The 21,818-nt window shown below is 42.7% G+C and overlaps 2 protein-coding genes across 8 annotated transcripts in view; both read right to left on the reverse strand.

Moving 5' to 3' along the window:
- Window positions 1–21,818, reverse strand: part of EVL (Enah/Vasp-like) — a 149,432-nt gene that overhangs the window by 713 nt on the left and 126,901 nt on the right. For 4 of the 7 annotated variants that reach the window (XM_071557524.1, XM_071557525.1, XM_071557522.1 and 1 more), the window contains exons 4-13: window positions 18,867–18,930; window positions 15,621–15,682; window positions 11,311–11,540; window positions 10,561–10,682; window positions 7,199–7,259; window positions 5,188–5,254; window positions 3,807–3,873; window positions 3,642–3,704; window positions 1,352–1,418; window positions 925–982 (exon numbers count right to left, since the gene is read on the reverse strand). In XM_071557524.1, the coding sequence (XP_071413625.1) occupies window positions 925–982; window positions 1,352–1,418; window positions 3,642–3,704; window positions 3,807–3,873; window positions 5,188–5,254; window positions 7,199–7,259; window positions 10,561–10,682; window positions 11,311–11,540; window positions 15,621–15,682; window positions 18,867–18,930 (861 nt within the window). The remainder of the gene's footprint in view (window positions 1–924; window positions 983–1,351; window positions 1,419–3,641; window positions 3,705–3,806; window positions 3,874–5,187; window positions 5,255–7,198; window positions 7,260–10,560; window positions 10,683–11,310; window positions 11,541–15,620; window positions 15,683–18,866; window positions 18,931–21,818) is intronic. The other 3 variants (XM_071557528.1, XM_071557527.1, XM_071557529.1) reach the window with 3 other exon arrangements.
- On the reverse strand, window positions 13,315–15,614 carry LOC139672859 (ena/VASP-like protein). The gene has a single exon (XM_071557530.1). It carries the CDS (start codon window positions 14,566–14,568, stop codon window positions 13,477–13,479), a length of 1,092 nt encoding a protein of 363 aa, XP_071413631.1. The 5' UTR covers window positions 14,569–15,614; the 3' UTR covers window positions 13,315–13,476.

Consider the following 21,818-nt stretch of genomic DNA (forward strand, 5'->3'; position numbering starts at 1 on the left):
GGAGGGTAAAAGAATGAATAAGGGTAAGCAGTCAGCTGTCGGCTTGCAAACTGCAGTACTACTTTAAGAAGTTGCATCTGTGGTGTATGTGAACGCTTCATTTTGCGCTGGAATGAACTAGGGAGGATCTGAGGGCCAAGCTGCTAGGACAATAGCGTTTGGGCAAGGGCCTCTTCATCTGCCAACTGCTCTGAGGTTTTGTGAGCACACAGGTCTAGAGCAAGGGGACAGGGAATGGATTTTAGCTGTTTTACAGTCTCCTCTTTTTTCCTTGTGTGTGAATCTAAGGTGGGGAATACAGTGTGTGGTCATGCATACTTCATAGGCCCTAATGTGGGTTTCAAATAGCAGTTTCACTGTGCATTTTAATAATGGTCCTGAAAAATACCATCAGTCATATACTGCAGAGCAATTTATAAAAAAGTACTGATACATTCGGTACAGTTGCTGTATTTTTCAATGAATTATAAAAATGTGTGGCTATTTGAAAAGCTGTAATCAAATGAAGGTCTGAAAGAGCTCTTCAAACATAGAAAGCCTACAGAAGATTTTTGGGAAGGATTTTCAGTTCCCCTCCTCACCCTGGACCTGTGTGGCTGGCTAGTAACAAGATTTCACGCTCACTGATTGTGATAAATTGATGTGCCATGGACTATGGGCAAGCCCTTCCTCGCCCTCCCACCTGTGAGAAACACCAGCCAGCTAATTTCTCATAGGTTGGTGGTAAAAATGCTCATCAATGGCATAATAAAAGATGTAAACACAATGCTCAGATAAGGTAGATGCTTGTTCTTCAAATGTGTATAAATCAGAGCTGCTCAAAGAAGTCTGAAAACACCATAGAACTCTTGGCAGTTCCTATCATCTTATCTATGGGAAATTAGTCATAAAGATGAGAAAAATAATAATTTTTCTCTTTCTTACCATCAATTATCTCCTCTTTCACTTTGTGTAACTCTCTTACAACTTCCTCCAATATTTCCTGATGAGACAAAACACAAGTCAGCTGCTCAGAATTTCCTTCTAACTGGTGGAAGAAAATGCAAGTTTAACACGGTTGTGCCTGTCCCCCGCCTCCGCTGCCGATCAGAGCCTGACACTAACAGCTATGTCTGCACTTCCAGGCATGGATGCAGAAGATGCTGGCATATTTATTTGCACATTTCCATACAGACATATTGATGAAGTAACAGTGAGATTGTGCTTTCTTGCTGCTCACTAGCCCTTCTCTAGGCACCTAGTTATAGAGGAAATCAGAAGACTGAACAGCTGTTTTGCTTGTACAGCGCATGCATGGGGGAAAATGGGTAGCTCATCAAAACTCTTAAATGCAACTGACATTTTTGCCCACCTGTTTCATTCGATCAAAATCTAAGGCATCCATAGCCACATCATTGCTGCTGCTCACTGGCTTCATCCTTGAGAAAAGAGCATAAAAAAACCAGTCAGTTCCTTGCAATGCGTGCTATGTTACACCCACCCACACCCAGAGCAGGAGCACCTGTGTTTGAGCACTGGACAGGAGGCTTCCTATCCTGCTGCTCAGGAGCATTTGGCAGCCAGGGAGCAGCACTGCTCCCGTATGCACAACCTGACTTGCAGAGATGGTGTGAAATTTCTCCTGTTGCAGACATACTGGAGGGAGCACAAGGACTGCACTGAAATTAATTTTTTTTGTGTTGGGAAACATAATGATTTCAGACTAGAAAATGCTGAGGGGATAAAGCCTGTTGAACAATGTGTTTTATTATGGCATTTGCAATTTGCAAGCTACATGTCTGCTTTTCTCTCACAGTCTTTTCTGTACAGCAATCCTGTCTTAGCAACCTAGGCTTTAACTGAGGGCAAAGTAATAGTAGATTACCAGCTAGAAGAATATCATAGGGAAAATAATAACTCACTAATCCTTCCCCTGAAAACCTGACTTAGTCAAGTGTGGCTCGTGGATAGCATTATGTATCATAGTCACTTTTTATTGACCCAGAAACAAAACCAGTTTGGCCTTAAAGACTAGTGTTATCCTGTGTTAACACACAAGTGTTATCAGTCTTTCAGCATGGTATTAGTCAGTGGGCTGAACGCTGATGACATCTGATAAAATAAATTAAGGAAGCAGAAGCTGCTTGCCTTTCTCTTTGAATCAGTAATTCTAAATCATTTGAAAAACTAACCATGCTATACAAAGGCTTCAGATAACTTTGCCATCATCTTTGAGCCCAAACTGGGGGCTAGCAGAGATGTTTCTGCTCCTGAAGGTTGCTTGGTCTTGCAACCCTTGCAACACCTTGCCATGTGTCCTATCATCACACAGCTAAGCTGGGAGTTAAGAAAGACACAAAGTCATTAAACTGACCAGGAACAGAAACAGGTCACCACCAAGAGCTTTAGAAACCTGCCTTGCTTCCCCCACAGAAATCTTTTCAAGCAAGCACTACTACTACTGAGCACTACTCCAGGTGCTAAATTAGGAAAGCTTTTTTTACCCACTGAACTCCTCCTCCCAGAATGTAATAGCATTATAGAAGGCAGCTAGTGAAACGTGACAACTGTTTTCAGCAGCCCACATTTCATTCCCATTTGCAAGCAGAAGGAATGGTCTTTCTGCATCTATTTGAAGCTTGTATATTTCCTAGGACCAACACGTTCCATTGGTTTTAGGAGGGCTGGCGGAACTATATTTTACTATAGTAACACTGATGCATCCCTCTGAATATTTGGGCAGGGCATGTTACAGCATTTTTAACACAGCAGTAAGTACTTGCAGATAGTTGCCATTGGCAACTTTCTCTCTCCAGACTATCAGCACTGACGTATACTTAATAATGTAAAATTCTACATCTCTTTGCAGGAAATACTAAATGTACCTAAGCCTGTGTTCTACCTCCCTATTCAGTCTGTCCATCTATCTCAGTGTCCAGTATACTGGATGGTCCTTGACCAACACTGGAAGCAAGCCTCTCTTTAGCTGTCCAAGATCAAACTTTATCTCAACCTCTGTGACTAAAAACATGGGCGCTGATCCTGCAGCTTGGCTCTTCCAACTGACAGGACTTCTGGAGTCCTGCTCTAGGTTTCTTGGCTTTTGACATCTGCTAAGTTTTGTACCCCAGATGTCTAATGCCTGATCTGTAGCTCTGCCTTTCTATAGCTTGATTTTTATTGATTTACTGCACCAAGATTTACTTTTTTATGCACCCACTGCAGTTGCATGGGTGGAAGAATAACTTCCCTTATCCTAACTGCAGACTCTTCAAATCATTTCTTTTGCATTTCAATTTCTGCAAAGGTTAGGAAATGTAAGCTTCACTTATTGGCAGGGTCATTCTTAAACTGCTGTAAAAAGATGCTCCATAACCTGCCTTCCGTGTGGCACAGCGCTGCCAAGCCCATGCCTCTGATTTAAGCACTTGTTTCGGTGTGATTAACATCTGTGATGCCGGTGCCCAAGTGAGCAGGGGGCTATTTCCACGGAACAAGCCTTTGACATGACACGCTCTACCTTTACACTTTTTGCAGCGAAAGACAAAGCAGATTGTAAGAGAATGAGCAAAGACGTGAGGGAAGGTGAACATTAGTGCTGAATGATGGGATTAGCCAAAGACGAGCCAAGACAGTTACGAAGCCAGGCTGTTAGCCAGTACCTAGAAGACACGTGGGATTGTGTGGGGCTCTTAGCTTCACAGCTCTTCACCACTGATGGATTTCTACAGCAATGGAATGAAACAAGACATGAGTTGTGCACATGCCACAGGGACAGCATGGCCATCCCAACTGCTGGCCAGGCACAGGGACACCCTGCAGCTCACCTAGAAAGTAATGAAGATACAGGCTTTTCAACAGAATTGCTCCTTTCCCATGGCTTCTTCCCAGAGTCTGAAAAACAAATAAGAAATGTTACTTTATTATTTGCTCTAATGATAATGTCCTCAAGTTGATTGTCTTATACAGCTGCTTTTATTCCATAAGGATTAGTGACTTGGAAAGAACCAGGAAAGTCAGATTGCTGAAGGAATGCAGTTGCCTACATTATAAGGAAAGCATTGGCAAAAATCTGTTTAGTGATCCCTTTAATTAGGGACTGGATAATTAAACAGTACTAAAAATACAGAGGACTGAACAGTAGGAGGAAAAGCATAAATCATTCTTATTGGAAAATACAGGCCAATTGCTGCAAGGCTTATTTTATTCAGTACAATATTTATTTATATTTTAAATTTAAAATTCTTAGTTTTCTGTCTGCATAGTTGACAGAAAATGTGGATGTATCTAAAAAACCAGCAGTGAGACCCCACTATGAAAATCTCCACAAAGAATTTAATGTTGGCTAACTCACAGAACATTCCCAAAAGCTGCCCTACATAACCCTTGTTACTGAAACTGCTTACTTTGATCCCTGTCTCCTCCTAAAATGAACTGTTTCAGAGACTTGAGTAACATATAGCTTTATATACAAGGACTTGCTCCTCTGTGAGGTCCTAAAAAGCCTTTTAAAAGAATTATGGGAACTCCTAGGAAATCTCTAGATCTTGTTCCTCATTTATGTGCACCTTTCTCCTGGGTTCTTTTCCTTCTCTTGCAAAGCATGCAAGTCATGGCTTTGTTCCAAAAGGAAGCTGGAATGGTTAAATTCTCATTCCCTTGGGAGAGATTTCTTTCAGCATGCATGAAAGCCAAGACTGATGCAAGAATGAATGTGACTGCTTCCAGCTCATCTACACAGATATGGTTATTTCAATTCATTGTAGGAAAAATGTATTTTTGGGGCTCTTTAATTCCATCTAGTAACTCAGGATCAGCCTTATTGCAACAAGAAACTAGGTTAAGGAAGGATAGCAGTTTGAAATCCAAACCTCAACTGTATTAGTCAGGACACCTACACTACAAAAAATAAAATAATACAGCTTTTTTCTCATAGAAGATTTAGGTGCACAGTGTTGAAGACACAGATCCTCAGCTACATGACTGAACCCCAGTAAGTAAACTGGCTGTATTGCAATTTTCTTGGCCGTGAAGCATATAAAATCATAATTTCTTGCTGAGTACAGTTTTAAAAACAGTAACTATTTGGGATTTTTTCTGTTAGTTACTGCTGCTGCACTCAGAAGTAGGACAATGAATCCAATCTAGAGGTGGTGGAGAAGACTAGATTAAGAAGACAACTGCAACACTAATAGTTCAGCTTAATACCTGATGAATTTTGCTGCTGCTGGGCAGAACCTCGTGTACTAGTTGAAGGAGAGGTACTAGCATCATCCTACAAAGAGAAAAACAGGACATTACTGAATTTTGGAGATGAGGCACAGAGTCCTCTTCTACTCTGGAGACCAGCTGCAGCACATGTGGTACAAAAGCAAATTTCCTCCAACCATGTCCAACAGGCACTGCTGCCAAGGTCTGGGCTCAAGGCCATTTAACTTTTCTCTCCCTTTAAAATAGTAAAATACATCCTTTTTATTTTAGCTAATATGACCACCTTTTCATGATTCCACTCAATCACTCTTCTCTCTATATATCCAACCAGGCTGAAACCAGTTTGAAGTGCTGTCTGCTGTTGCCTAAAGACAAACCACCCATTCCCCAAATTTAGAAACTTTCTGAGATATGGAAACTGTATCTTCTGAAGGAACAGTAGCTCAGATCCCAGCCTTTCAGCCCAGGACAGGCACTGGCATCAGTGGGAGGGGCCCAGTTACTAGCAGAATGTAACTAAATCAATCAGTACTCCTCTGAAGTAGAAGATTAAACACTTATCACAGATTTGGACTCTTTATTTTGGATTTCTGTGTGACAGATCATAAAGTATTCATCTATATGTTTAAAATGATAATATTGTTTAGCAGCCCTCAAAACATGCTCAGGCATTAGTTCTGCAATGTAAAATGAAATTGTACCCCGCTTGATACAAAATGTACTCAATATACAAATCAGACGATCTCTAAAACACCTTTCTAAAAGGTCTGGTGCTATTGAAAAGTTTGATTTGGGATATGTACTAGTGTAGAGCTTCAAGGAAAGAGAAGAAGGGACAGAAAGACAGCAGAGGCTGAATAGTTAGAAGCTAAATGGTGCCTTTCATCTCCATCTTTGGTCCAAGATTTAGAGCAATGGTTGCATAGCAGGTTCAACAGGCAAATTCCATGCTTGAAGCATCCCTTGAGGAACATGCAAAAAATAGCTGCATTTCCCCCTAAACAGTGCTAAGTGCTTTTTCCTGCTCTTGCTACCAACTTTTCAGCCTGGGGCAAGACCTGTATTTTCTGAAGGAATTTCCTACTGAGCAGCTGTTACTTTGTCTTTGGGGGGAATATCTCTGTATTAGCAATATGAGGCACACAGGATGCTTTATGAACTTGCAGCCATGGCAAAAAGCCTTCATGTGGATACTGGTGAGCATCAGGAATGTTGAATGAGCCGTATCCCAGAAAAGTACCACATGGGAAGGGACACAGTGCAAATCCTGCCCTCTCTTGAAAAAGAAAAGGTCTTCCATGCTTTACCAGTTGAGTGGGTAAAAAAGGGTTTTCATCTGCATGTTGAACTAAAAAATGGTGCATCTAGTTCAGTCTACAGACTGCATCAACTAAAACCTACTGTGTAATTGCTTTTGTGGACAATACACCGACAGAACAGTTAAAATAGAAATGAATTAAAGTTCCCTGAAATTGTCTAAAATCGATCTCATTTTCATGTAGGTATCATGAACACATATTTTGACTTTTGAACAGTCTAATGGTTAATACACTGTTTCGTCTTTATTCTTCCAGACGTGTTCATTATGCACTCGGGTCTGAAGTGAGCTGATTCTCACTTTGTATGGAGGTTGGCAATCCAAAGTTACGCCACATGGCTGATGATCCACTTCAGCTTAGCTGAAGCCTCAAATGTAAAATAAGAAACATGAACTTGATTTCAAGTTGACTTGCCAGAAGGTTCAATGCATCTTCTTACACAGCTGGAATCGAACACCACTTACAGCATTTGGATCAGACCATGAAAAAATGGCTGGTTTGGACAATATCTTGTCTATGAATAAAGTCACAATTCCTGTTTATAGAGTGCTGTTCCTGCAAATATGGAAGTAGTTACATTCAGCTTTTGATTGCATGTGCACATCTATACCTGGATCACACACAGTGAGTGAGGTCTTTGACTTACAAGGAATTTGCAGGAGCACAATGGTGAGGAGTCTTTCACTTACGTTTTGGCTTTCCTCTTCCTTTTTGTCAGCTGGCTTGTCTGACTGCGACGCTGCTTTCCTCCTTTGCAAAGGAACATGAGAGAGGACACATAGTCAACCCTCTAGAAACACATCCACATGGGAAGACTGATTCAAGCTTTGGTGGAATTACGATTTACACAGTTCATGCTAGGGAATGGCTAGATGTGTTTGGTTGTGTAGGCTTGGGGTGGAGGTGAGGAATTCAGGCTCCAGTGATACAAATCAGGGAGAGGGGCAACGTTATGAGGCAGTGTTTAACAGAGGAACACAGGGCGCAGCACACAAGGAAATATGTTGAAGCGGAGGAGGGAAGCATGGCTGAGTATGAAACTGGGTGAGAAAGGGATGGCTTTTTCCCAGGGCTCAGGAAATTGTGGCTCCTGGGTCCTAGACAGAAGGAACAACACAGGGGTTTCTGAGGACCAACCATCTCCCCTCTCCCCGCTCAGGTGAGTATTGTAGTGATGACATTGTTCTCAGCCAGCTCAAATACCAGTTTGTCATCTGTCCTATATCCCACATCTCTGATCCCAGCCAGAGAAAGGGCTGTGGCAGTGCTCCCACATGATAGGAAGACTCTCAAAAAAGCCCTCCAACCCAGGTCCATTCTCACTGGGAGAGATCAGGCACCAGTTCTGCTCAGCTAAGAGTCCAGGGGGAAAAAGTTCTAGCTGGAGATGAGGAGTCATGAAGTGAGCTCAACAACCTGGGTTTTCAAGTGCCTTTGGTGAATGATGGCAGATTATTGTCATCTCAAAGCCAATTCAAAGGCAGCAAAGCTCCTGAGCCCTGCAGTCCCACAACTGGCAGTGTTGTGGTGCCTACACGACCTGAGACCCTCAGTCGTTTCTGCTTCCCAAGGAGAGGCACAACTCTCCAAGAAGTAAGTGGCAAAGAGCTGTGATCCATCCACTGAGGAAACTGGACATTGAAGTAAACAAAGATGGTGGTGGCTTATTTTTGAAAAATGCATGGTAAAATTTCTTGGGTGTTAGGCACAGTGATGAAGACAAAACCAAATTCCTGATTTTCAAGCCCTTTTTAGGATCTAAACAGTACTCTCGTGTGCCAGCTGCTGATGCTTTAGACATCCATTTTCCCATTTTAGAGAATTAGGGGAACTGCAGCTCAAGTCTCCATATGGATTGTGGTTGTGCTGAACTTTACCCTTATCCACCTGTGAACATTACCCTAGCAGATGTTTTTTAAAACACCAATATGACACATGTTTTCATTTAGTCTTGCTTCTGAAGTGAACAAAATCCCAAGTGGCTAAGAAAGGCTTCTAAGAAAAGCCTCACTGGACACACAACTTGGAGGATTTGATGAAAATTTAAAAAAAACAAAAACAAAAAACAAACCCAAACAGAGGAGTATGTGTCTGTAGGACACAGTCCTCTGTTGGAATTACTTCCAGATACTCAACTGCATTAATAGTTTTATTAGATTGGTAATAATTTTTGTAGTCTTTCCCTAATATTTACTTGATTCTTCTAACAAACATAAAAAGGTATTATTATTACAAATCTAAGTGAGAAAAATATTTGCCAGGGTGAGAGACCAGTGTTAGATTTATGTCCTGCAACAAACTTAACCGGATGAGAAATGACAGTGGTTTGCGAGTTCATTATTGTGTTTGCACTTCAGTTCTGAGGCAAAGGGCTGCTCTCAGGGGCCCCACTAAATCTAGAGAGTGGTATTTTACAGCACCTGAGGTCTCAGAAAGGTTTTCCTCAGTTACTTACCAAGCATTAGATATAGTCCCTGCTTCTGAGCATGGGGTTTACTGCTGAGAAAAGGGCCCCTGAGATCCCATGCTCATTACTCTGTGGTTTCTGTACTGAACATTCTCAGGTTAAAGCATTTTTTTAACCTCCTGATAAGAGTAGGTAAGTAAGGCAGGTAAGAACAACCTGAAACACAGAGCCAGGTTCTTCCTTTCTCAATGTCATGACACATAAAAAGGGGTTTGCAACCAAAAGAAGTCCTCAGTATCAGTTTAACATCATGTGCCCAAATTGCACCCTTGACTAACACTTGCATATTTTCAACTACTTCCACAGCTTTGTGAGGCAAAATTTAGGGGACAATTCCATTGCTGTCAACTCCCTGGGAAAGTATTTGCAGCTCAGTTATTTTCAGACTAGAGGCAGCAGAGTGCTCATGGGTGCTTTTACTAAGATACCAGGGGAATGTGACCCTGAATACCTGAAGACACGAGATCCCCCTGTCAAAAGCCATACTGGAGTACACTTTAGACAAGAACCACAAAAGTGCGTACAATTTCTATATCCAAACATAAGAGATGTTCATTCAGCTTGCTTGCTTGAACAGAGCTAGTTGCCCCAGCATATACTCACCAAACCTTACTTTATTTACAGACACCTTGTTGATATGCAGCAGCCCAAGAACCATTAAAAAGCTAATAAAAGCTGCGAAGCTATTTTAATTCTGAAAAGAAAGAAAATTATCTTTGCTGCTTTATTTTGCCGGGAACTTTTAGAGTGTTGTGTGTTTATTTAATAGTTTTCAAAGGATTACATCTGAAGTCCATGTTCAGAATTCCTTCTGAAATAAACAGGACATGGAGGAAAGTTGGAATCAGATCCTTTAAGCTCAGAATTGTCCTTATAATAGATACTATTTAAAAACTTAATCTCTGTGCACTCTACAACTGTACCTACCCTCTATTATTTTATTCATCCTTTTACTATTCGTAAGTTAAAAAAATTTAGACCTAAAAATAAAGTGTCTAACACTAGGAGCTTGAGAGTCTGACAGAACATTAATGATGGAGTCAGTGGAAAAGAGGAAAAAAAATAATTGGAAAAATTGAGTGCCTTTAACAGTTGGTAGCTTGATTCAGCACAACTCACTTTAGAGGAGAATAACTTGGCTAGTCTGCCTGAAACACAGAGAATCAATGAGTTTACCTGCTAAGGTGTTGTCATTTATTGCAACCTTTTTTTTTATTTTTGGGCTCAACATCCTGAGTGTACTGAATAAAGAATGCTTTGTCTAAGTTCCTTTCATAATTTACTCTTACTGAAAATGGTAACTTTGAAACAGTTAAAATGGCAAAACCCCAGAGGATGTATTTATCACCATCTTTGAAGGCTATTCTGCTGAAGGGTCTGCTATAGCAGCTACACTCCACCAGGTATCATTGCTGCAACACCTTTCATATTAAGGCCTGGCAATACTGGCATCCAACATCTCTGCAGGACCTGTCAAATTGCAAAGAAGCACCAAAGTGACCCACTGCTAACCCAAAAAGACAGCACCTTGTTCCACAATTTGCTGCAGGTCTCATGGGGCTTACTTGAAGAGTAAGTACAAACCTTTTTGCCAGTAATTTATTCATTTCTTCCATTAGTCCTCCTCCACCTCCTCCGCTACTTGTTCGATTGGCATCGCTCTTAGAGACCCCACTGGGGCTGGACCCTCCTGAACCATCTTCTGGCTTAAGACAGAAATCAACATTGGAATTAATGAATGGTTTTCTTTACAATCATGTCCTTAATGATTAGCTTTCCTATGTGCTAGGAACAGTGACCACAATCACAGCTTGAAACCAGAGATAGGATGTGTTTTGCCTTGGAGAGAAGACCCACATGAACCTCACTAAAACCAAGAAAAGTCTGGGTGAGGCAAACCCACAGTGTTGTTTGTTCATGATTATGTTTATGCATGGTTAAGCAATCCTTACCTAAGAGGACATCTCTTGATATGAAGCCTCAACAGTCTACATCAGTTTTTGTCAGCATAGTGTAGCTTTAACCTCTTATAACAACTGAAAACACTAACAAATACTACAACAGTGGACTTTGCCAAAGTAATGAAATCCTGGCAATGTGAGAACTTGCAGCCATTTGCTAATTAACATTTCCTGAAGAGTGTGAACTCTACCAAACCATTCCTGCTCAACTTTATTTTCACTGCAAACTCACATTTAAAAGTCCACCAAATAGTCAGCTGGAGTGTGTTTCACCATGTTTCACACTGGATTTGCAGACCATGACACCAAGCTATGCCAGGCTTTCCCACAGCAGAGAAGAGCCTGTCGGGGAGTCCCAGGGCCACCTCCTTACCCGTTGAACTCTCCTCAGTTTGGCACCAGCCAGAGCTGCTGCGAGCCCTGACACTGACCCATCTTCAGTGCCAGCCCCTTGGCCGGCACCAGCTGGTAGTGGGGGCGGTGGTGGGGGCGCAGCTCCCATAGGTGGCGGAGGGACTGGGGGGGGTGGCGGAGGTGGGGGCCCCCCAGATGAAGCAGGGATCACAGCAGCACCACTGGGGTGACCAGGTGGAAGTGTTGGGCCTGAAATGCAGAGCATAGGAATTAGACATGAAGAATGATCTCTTCCAGCCCATAGACAAGCTTACATTCCCACTCCCAAGACCATGACCTGACTGCAAGATGAGGGATCAATTCAAGGAAGCACCATGCAAATAGAAGAATGGGAAATGGTGTTTATATCAATGGTCAGTCAGCTACAGCTGTGTCCTCCTCTGTCACTAACAAACTATCATTCTCCCCCCTCTTCTACCTGGCTGGGCTAGAGTTTTATTCTGGGTCAAAATCCAATCACAGACAGTGCTTCCCAATTCTTAAGTGGCATATTGTTTTGCCTCTCCCATTAGCTTTCTATGTGGAGATAAACTGCATCAGTGAACTCCATGGACTTTGGTTAACATCAGCTTTTCATGAGAATCATGGGTTACAGCAACACATCCTCCCTTCTGTCCAACAGAAGGTGTGTGGCCTCAGCCAGTTCTGCAAAATAACCAGGGGAGACTCCAGCTCCAAGCACCTTGAGGTTCAGCAAATCTCCTCACAGCAACAGCCTGTTGGAGGGGCTGATGGTGGTAACTCCACCTGTCTGCAACACATCAGCTGAACAAATTAACCTCCCCAGGGGTATTTCCCCATGTACGCTCTGTCAGAACAGGCTGCTCCTGGTACAAAATCACAGCTTCAGTTGCTCAGTAAGTGTTATTTTGAAAGACACGTGGGTTTTGACTGAGAAACATTTGGAAGCTGTATTTAATATTAACACCCTGTTTTTCTTCTTGTCTAGGTTTTCTTACAATACTGCCTTATTTCTGTGGTTACTTCTGCCACTATTTCACACTCCCAATTCCATTCTTGAAATGAACCATAGCTGCTATTAGAAATACTTTAAACATTTCAAGCCCTCTTTCGTTCATGAACATAATAGCTAGTAATTCATTCTGGGTACAGTTAATTGTAATTGCAAAAATACACCCACCTAATTAGAGGCCAGCCTCAGGCAAAAATTGAACTGAGTCAAAATAATGGACTGATGTGAGTTTAAAATAACTTTATTTTAAAGTGGATTTCAAGGACTTATATCAGCTGAAGGACTGAGCCTTCAGTGGTTACAGTAACATTTTTAGCAGAAAGTAAAAGGAAATGCCTTATTTTTCTTCCTTTTCTAGGCACATCACTTTAGCATTTTATGTGGTTATAAACATGAATAGATCCAAGTCACAAAACCTATGCTCTGAATTGCAAATAGGCATTACTCGAGGTGTGCTGACTCCACAGGCTTTAGGCAGGCACTAGAAATCAAGACTATATGCAAAGTGGGCAGATCCAAGCTTTTGATCTCCCTTCAATGAAAAAGGTTTGCTAGAATAGTTATAGCGACAAGCCCACAAATACAAGTGCAGTTTATACCAGGAAGAGACTTTCTAGAATTAAATAAATTACACAAGCACAGGGATTTTAAGTTACCCAAAATCCCATGTTCTATCTTTTGCTGGTAACAGAAATACTTAAGAAAATACTTAAGAATTCTTAAGAAAAAGAGTAAAAATCAAATCTCTCCAATATTCCTACACAGACAAGAAGTCTACCACAGACCTGTCCTCCAGCTTCAGAAGAGTCCACCCTTTATGACTGGACCAGCTGAAAATAGGTACTATATGAAGCTCTTTGAAGCAATTTGACTCTGCTGAATGACAAAACTCTCCATCTGGTCTAATACAGTAAGAATACACATTGCAACAACCCAGCTATAAGGTCCTGGCTCTGTAATTCTTATTTTTCCCTGGTTCCTGGACTAGTTCTGAGGGATTTTGATACTTTTCCACCTCAGTTTCAGAAATCACACACAGCAGGAGTAGCTTTGGGTCTCTCAGCCCTTTTTCTAATGGCTATGGGCAGTGCCAAGAGGGCTTTATAAACAGCTGACAGCTAAGGCTTTACACAGGTCACAACTCACTCAAAATCAGTACTTACTCAAGTGGGCAATGGCTGATGATGTCATGTAAGGAGGGGTCCTCCTGGGCATAGCCACCTCAGACACAGCAGCGTGAGGGGGAGGCAATGGAAAACAGTGTGACATGGGCTGACACCACTGCTGTGGAGGACAAGATGATGGATGGGAGGATGGGGAAGGAGCCTGGCCAGAGGAGCTGGGGGTGCTGGAGATGGTGGGCAGCAGAGAGCAGAGTGCAGCTCCTAGGTGTGGGAAGAAGGACCCATCTACGCTTTTCACCTGGGTCTCTGAGGGGCCTAAAGCAATTTGTTCTTCAGGGTGGCCATTCAGGGGTACATTTGCTGAGGTCTCCTGGCCTGCTTTATCTGTGGGTCCCTTGATCCTGTCAGGTGGGACAGGAATCGCAGGCAGGATGGTGGGACCACGTGGCTCCAGGACATCACCCCTCTGCAGAGATGGTGCATTTGTCACAGAGGACCCAGGAGAGCACGAAACAGAAGAGCCCCTGAGAGGCTGGTAAGAGGCAAAGGGAAAGTGGGAAGGATGGAGAGGAGGTGGAGACAGCGAGGTTCGTCTGATGCCTGGCATTACGGTCCTGCCGTTTGGGCAGGATGAAAAGGAGGAACCTGGGGCTGTTGGCAGCTCAGAGGCTGAGTGTCTGTGGAGGAACTGCGGGGGCTCTCTGGCTTTCTGCTGGGATATGGAAGGGGATTGACTAGTGGGCTCAGGGACAACGGGTGCTGAAGAGACAGTGCTGGCATGAGGTAGTGGGGGGAGCACAACACCAGAGGCAGGAGCACCGCAGTTACTGGAGGTGGGAGGAGGAGACTGGGGCTGAGAGAGGGGAGAGTACAGGCTTAACTGAAGGGTGGAAACTAAAAGAACAGAAAAGACAAATGAAAAGAATAAGGTGGGTATGCAGCAAGGAATGAAACCAAGGCAAAGTGGAATGGACAAAAAAGAACCGTGAAGTAAACGCAAACAGAAACTCAAATAAAGCAAAGAGGAGATGGTGCAGGCACCAGCTTGGGGATTTCCAGCCCTCAGCAGAACTGGAGGGTTGTGTGGAGCAGAACCCTGGCAACATGGGATGGGCTGCATGCTCTGGTGCCAGTGAGGCTCCTCCAAGCCCCACGTGAATCTGAGTCAGGATCACGAGCATCACCTTTGCATCAGGGACAGCTGCAAGGGATATGCTGAGCACAGAGGTGGCCAGCTTGTAGCCAGATTGGGGAGAGCCAGCAGCTCCTAGGAGTCATGTCCTGCTCCTTATGTCTGCCAAGGCAGGGTTTTAGCTAAGTTCCTTATGCAGAATAGCACACTAACTTTTGCTGAAAGAGGAGTCCAACTATTCCTGTCACTGAAGGTATGTGTGTATGTCTGAGCTGGTTTCAAGTCAAAAACTACAATGTTTTAACAGCTGAGGAAAAGTGTTTCACTTATGTGACTAGATTAACTGAAAAAACTTGCCCCAAACCAAAGCCCAAACAAAAGACGGTCATCTTGGCTTCATTGCTCTGTCTCCTTTCAGAAAGGCAAAGCCCTAGTTTGTAGTTATAAACTATTCCTGTCATCTCTTCTCTCAGCTTAGCACAACTTAATATGCTATAGACAATTTTCATAAGCTCATTAAATATATATATATTTTCCATTAAGCTAACAGAAGACTCATCACTTCATGATCTTAAAATTCCCACTGTTGAGCATCTAGAGCTACATTTTCCTCTGTGCTATAGTTTGCTTTGTGCTGCAGAATGATATAGAGTGCCTGAGTACATCCAGCACTTCAACCACTTTGTGCTGACATCCCCTGGAAATAGTCACTCTTGCAGTGGCTGTGCTACCTGCTCTCCTCATGGGTGTAGAAGCAGTATGGCCAGGCACCCTTGGTACAGCTAAAATGCCCCTCAGATGTATAAGTTTTGCCAAGTGCAAAACCTGCCTAGCTCCACCTGCATGACCCAGACCTCAGCTTATGCAAAATCACACAACCATGCCCAAATGCATATGTCTCTAGCTGAAAACGCTTTAAAATCTATTCATAACTATAACCACTTTTAGCAGTCTAGCTCTTGTATGGCACCCCACAAATCCCAACAACAGTACGAGGAGACAATCAGGGAGAGACTGTATCTGCTTGATTTGATACATGCCTGTGGTAGAGGTTCTTCTTTCCAGAGATTCCTGGCGCTGTTGCTGTTGCTCCATCACTTGTCTAGAACAGCAATGAAAAAAACCCTTGGTCATTATGTATTCTTTATGAATTTGAGTGAAAGCTTTATACCCTGAGAAGCACTCAGGCTGTATGTCTTGGGTGAGATGCTGATTCCGTGAGATGGAGGTGGGTCTGATTCCATTTGCCCTGGCTGCAGCAGTGCTGTTTCACGCACTGGGGAAGCTTAACCAGGACATTGCCCTGCATGCACCAGACACTGCAGGGTTGGTTGATCCATTTAAGATAATTCCTCAGTCATTTTGCACAAGGAATAGTCAGTGCCCAAGGCCCCGGAGAGCACAGCAACCATGCATGCCACTAACCTGAAGTGCATGCACATTGCAAGGAAAGAGCGAGTGGCATTTCACATGAAAGCAGAAAATCATAAATTGGGTAAGGTTGGAAGGGACCACTGGAGTCCATCTAGTCAAACCGCCCTGTTCAAGCAGAATCCCCTGGACAATGTTACTCAGGGTTGTGTCCAGACAACTTTTGAGCATCTCCAGGGAATCAAAAATTGAAAATGACAGTGCTGAATCTTTTATGGATCAGCAGCCCAAAGCACTTGTAGTGAGCATGCACATACAGCAAAGCTTGATCTGTGTTTTAGTGGTGACTGTACAAAGCCTCTGTTGTCCAGGTGCACATCCCAGACCCTTCTGGCACTGGCCAGTCCGGCTGACAGCCCTAGCACAGTTTCCCCTGTGTCACCAGCACTCCCACCACTGTGCTTCCCCTACAAACACCCATCACAACACTGCACTGCTGCATTCTTGGCAACTTTCCCCCCAGGACCTGCCAGCTCCAGTGCTGCCCAGGCCTGGTGTCCCCGCGGGGAAAGGCTCGGTACAGGTGCTGGTCCACAGGGATGTGCAGTTCCCAGGGCCCAGCAGCAGAGGTCTGCTCTCACACGCTGGAGCACTCCTGCGGGAAGGGATGTCCCTGACCCTGCCACAAACCCACCCTCACTTTGCTCTGCTTAGAAGGACTGATAGCTAAAAACTAGACTATTTGCCTGGCTTTTTGCCAAGTGCATGGATATGGACTAAAGATTTCAACAATATTAAAATGCAACTCTGAAATTATCTTGCTGAAGCACTTGGTAATAAAGTTTATTACAAGTTTCTTCCACGGTTTCTAGGCCAAGTTTGCCCTGAATTTGTTTCATGCATATTTGGACCAGTCTTAACTGCACAGCTTTACTTTGTGGTCTGTACAGTAAGGCAAGCTTAACTGCAAGCAACATTTCTATTTTGACTCCTTACACAATATTTTAGCGAGATCTCCCTGTTACATTTTTACTTGTACTTTCCAGATTTGGCAATGTTAAACAATTCTAACTTATTTATATACCAATGGAAGCTTTTTAAACAAAAAACAGTCCAGAAAAATAAAGTTACATTAGGTGGTAAAAAAAAAAAGAGTATCTTAATTTGCAGAACAAATTTCCCGTTTTTCAATTCTAGTTCAATACATGGGAAAGGGAAATCCACGATTTGCTGTGGAGAGATCAATCCTAAACAGGTTTCATGCTCAGGATATGCAAGCCAGGCAATTTCTAGAACATTATCCCAGGCATCTGAGAAAATTATCATAAGCGCAAAGGGGAAACAGTTTTGAGAAAGTCTTAGTTGGCTGTTTCATTTAAGCTATGACACTTTAAACTAAACAAATAGAAATCGTTACTTCAATATCGAAATCGTTACTTCAATACATATCCTGGCCCTTCCTTGGTAGTTATGGGCTGAATAGATATGCAACAGCATCAATTACACTGCTAAAATTTCAACTGTAAACACATGTACTAAGAATTTCCTAAGCATACTGTCCCCTACCTAGGCTTGGCATTTATTAGCAAAATTTGATGATGAACAACTTGACACATACATTTTCCAGATTCAACTTGGGGGAAATTATAGGTTTATCCAGAGAACAGACTTGGAAAACTTCAGTCTGACAGACCAGGAAAGAAATGTGGGTAAGACATCTCCAAGTCATTAGAGTTGCTGCAAAACAGGTAGAGGTGTGGGGTGCTCCCCCAAAAAAGGGTCAGCCACTGCCCCTTGAAGTCACTGGGGTTCATACCAGCCCTTTCTGCCCTTGGTCAGAAGCAGATTATATGTGTCAAATGCACCCTCCCACACATGCTAAAAGAAGAAGTTCTTAAACTCTTAGGAAGTCAGATTTATTCCCGTTGAACTAAATAAAGCCTGAGATTGGCACAAGGCTACTTAAGAAGTATGCAAGGACTAAAGTACAAGAGAGGACAAATTACACCCTGACTGAAAAATATATTCTTCTAACACTGTGTAAAGGTCTCTAAAAACCTTTTAAACAGACCAATTTTCAGGGTAGATATCATAATTTAATTTCCTTGCTTTTTTCATAAGATGTTTTAAAAAAAACAAGCTAGGCCTAAAATTAGGTTTGCTCTATGCTTAAAGAATGCATCAGCATAATTAAAGCTGAATGTCCTCTAGTGCAGATACAGTAGTATCTAAGTGCATCTACAGGCATAACTTATTCCACTCCAGTGGAGCAAAAGAAGCTTTCCCAGAACCATGTGCCCTGTAGCAGTCAAACAATGCATACCCAAAGGCTTTTACTATCTCTAAACAAAAAGGAATAAATAAAATATTGTTATTCTAACTTAGTCAAGCTGCTTACACTTTAAATGCATAGAATAGATGCCCCAATCTGAGGTCTGAATTACATGTGGTCTGCAGAATCAGTGATTTTCACTGATTAAAAGATGAGCCAGATCAGGTCTTTCAGCCAGGCAGTGGGACAGGCAACATTGCCTCCCTCTGGGTCAGCTGGGGCTCTCTGACCTTCATGACAGCTCTGCTAACCTAAAGTAAAGCTTACAAATCTCAGGTAAAATATCATCACCCGCTGACCACCTTCTTAGTCATAGGTAATTCCCTGCCAAATCTCAAGTCATTCACAGGTATTTATAAAGGCACAGGAAACTAGTTTTCTTATAGTTTCCAGAAAGTTTAGTTCCTGGAGGAGGAAAGAGAGACACCTAAGTACTTCCAAAGCAAAGAGTTTACCTAGAGTTTCAGTTCATTTCACCCTTTAAAAGTCACTTAAGAATCATTAACAATAATTACAAACATATTCAGAACTGCATGGACATCCAAGTTACAAACTAGGACTCTGACATAGCTGATTAACTCACCTTCTCTGTGCTTCCATCTCATCTGGAGATGGACCATTCTGGACCTGGCGCTGGGCAGCTGGACCTACAGGAAAAATGAGAGAATGCTACTAGGAAAGCAAATGTGGCTGACTTTCTCAAAAAAACAGTGACACTGATTGTTTCTCCATCTTACTATGAAAGAAAACCCTCAAGCATTATTGTCTCCTCTTTGCTTTATTATTATTTTAGTTATTTTTTTCATATTAGACAAACAGCCTCCTGTATGTTTTTAGTCTCACTGGGAAAATACAGTGGCTAGATATGGGAGCAGATTTGTCCAGAAACTTGGCACCACGGTAGATGTAGACTACATACAAATTAATCCCTTGGTGATGATGAAGACATAATGTTGCAAAACATGTCCCATAGAAGGACAGTCCACCACACTGAGACGCATTTCTAGCCTTAACATGGTTCACATCTACCTCTCATGGATTATTCTGTGCTTGCAGAGAAATTCAACCACCTTGCTGAGTTTGTGAGCACATGTGCTAACTAGTGCTGTCCTGATGCTCAGCCGGCATCAAGAAGCTACCTGATAAAAGGTGCAAGGAGATACAAAATTAAACAAGTCTTTTACAAAGGTGGTTTCCCTTTTAACAATTCTCTTGATCTTCTGCTTCTGCAGGATCCACATCCAGCTGAGCTTTCATCATCATTCATCAACAAAAGCCAATTACACGTCACCATTTAAGTCACATCTCCTCTCTTGATTCATCATTTAATCTCTGGTTTTGGACATTCCATCAAGTACACTGACACTACACACCATTTTCAGAAAGAAATAATTACTCTGAAAATAAAAGTAACTGTTGGAAACATAAGATATTGTGGTCTTGCATTCAATGAAAGGAGATTTGTTCCACTGATTTAAGGAGATAGGTTTCAACTGGGACTAAACAGATAGGAATTCTATTAAATCCAACAAAAACTTTCCTGATAAACTGAGGAGATTGGTTATATGCAGGAAATTATTGTCTACCTTATTTTTTCATATTCAAATGTAAAATTTCATCCTTTTAAAAGCTATCCAACAAGCAAATCAGAATGCAACACTTAAAAACCTAAATATGTCCTTCTCAAACTGTTAAGAATATTTATCTCTATTTTCTCTGTAAGTTTCTGCCAGGCTGAATGTCATCTGAAAACCAATATAGAAAGTATTAACTGCACGAAAACAGGAAAGATGGCAGAAATGCATCGTAGTCAGAAATTCCAGCACTGACTGATCCTGAGGAAATTGTGCATATTTTTTTGCAATGTGTTTAAGGACCAACACTTGAAGAAAGGGTACACAGCACTTTCTGGGCAGTTAAATGCCTCCCTGACATCCAATCCCGTCAGATATCAGAAGCTAAGCAGGGTCAGTCCCGGATTAGTACTTGGATGGGAAACCTCCTGGGAAATGCCGGGTGCTGTAGGTTCTAGTCCTGAGGACTTCACTGGCACCGTCCAAGCTCGCTCGGCCGTGGCAGATGAAACTCAGGACTTAAACGGTGGGGCCAGTTCTGCGCACGCTGAGCCTCATCTAAAATCCACTGTGCAGGCTGGAAGGGCACACCCACGTGGGGACAGCCCTTCCCAAATCTTCGTTCGTGAAGTTTGGCCATACAGATACACAGCACTTTCTGAAAATCAGGAGTGTGTATTCCAATTTTGGGTCTCCAAAAATGAAGCCTGTGACAACCACTAAGCCAAATGCTCTGACAAAAATATCCTAGGGTTGGGTATGAAGTGAAGATGGTTCACTTCTTTAATGACTCATGACTGACAACTTAATATTGTTTATCACAGACCTTTGGCAAACTATTTAGACAGAAATGCCACATTTTGGAAAGAACATACGAAACAATGAATGTGAGGGAGAGGGTGACTGTTTTTGGGAAGCAAGCCTCAGGAAAAAAGTTAGCAAGTATTTGGAGAAGCAGAAACCAGGCAGCTCACATGAAAGGAGTTTAAGGTGTAGTAAGGATCTTCTTGCATGACAAAGACAGGGATGGCTTTTCGCATGCTCAGTCAGCCCTCATAGATATGGAAGGCAAGGATTCATTTTGTGCTTGGTTTGATAATGTATGCTCTGTGGTGCTCATACAACAGCACACATCCATGTGGCTGAGGGTTTTTAAATTCAAGTGGCTTTCTGGGTTTAATTCCTCTCCACAGTTTTAGATATTTCTCTGACCTGAGCAGACAAGAACAGTAAGTGCTCCTGGTGACGGCTCACTTAAACATGCCTCTCTAGTTGCCCTGTGAGCTGCCTCTACCCTGGCCGCCTTCGGGAACAGCTTCACAGGGACGTGCACTTCTCAGCATAATAACCAGGAGAGACAGTTTTGCTACTGACCCGTTTGCAGCTTCACAGCTGCTGTGATCTACATTTTTAGCAACTAATTAATGCAGGAGATACTCTGTGAATGTCTGTGTTTCCTCACTTCGTAGCTTTGCAATAATTAACCGGGCTTTTATGTAAGGATCTTGTGATTCAGCTAAAGGCAGCTTTTGGGAGCACACAGATGTTTTCCGCATTTGCCCTTTCTCCCCCTGCTCTGCCACCCCAGCACCCACTCTGCCCTTCCCCAGCTGTCCCTACAGACAGCAACTCCTGGCATAGGGCACTGTTTTTTGCTGGATGTGATAGTTTCCATGTGCTGGTAGCTGCTCCTGCACCTCTGCACAGGGATGTCTCCATCTGGAGCAACATCCAGCCACAAAACATCCAGCCACAAAGCTGTCACCGAAGGAAACTCCATGTGCTGGCTTCCACTCTGGTGTAGCTGTGGCAGGAAGGCGTGAACAAGCAGCTCCAAATGATGTTTCTTTTTCTTCTTATGCTACAACTGCAAGCACCACTGACTGCATGCACTTACGCATCAAACCCAAGACCACTTATACTGGGCAACCAGGATTTTGTGTTTCTTCAATACAGCAGGT

The sequence above is a fragment of the Pithys albifrons genome, chromosome 6 (assembly GCF_047495875.1).
Source record: "Pithys albifrons albifrons isolate INPA30051 chromosome 6, PitAlb_v1, whole genome shotgun sequence".
NCBI classification, from domain to species: domain Eukaryota; kingdom Metazoa; phylum Chordata; class Aves; order Passeriformes; family Thamnophilidae; genus Pithys; species Pithys albifrons.

Coding starts and splice junctions, on each gene's coding strand:
- LOC139672859 (XM_071557530.1), bottom strand. CDS start 14,568: ATGCAGCCCATCCCATGTTGCCAGGGTTCTGCTCCACACAACCCTCCA.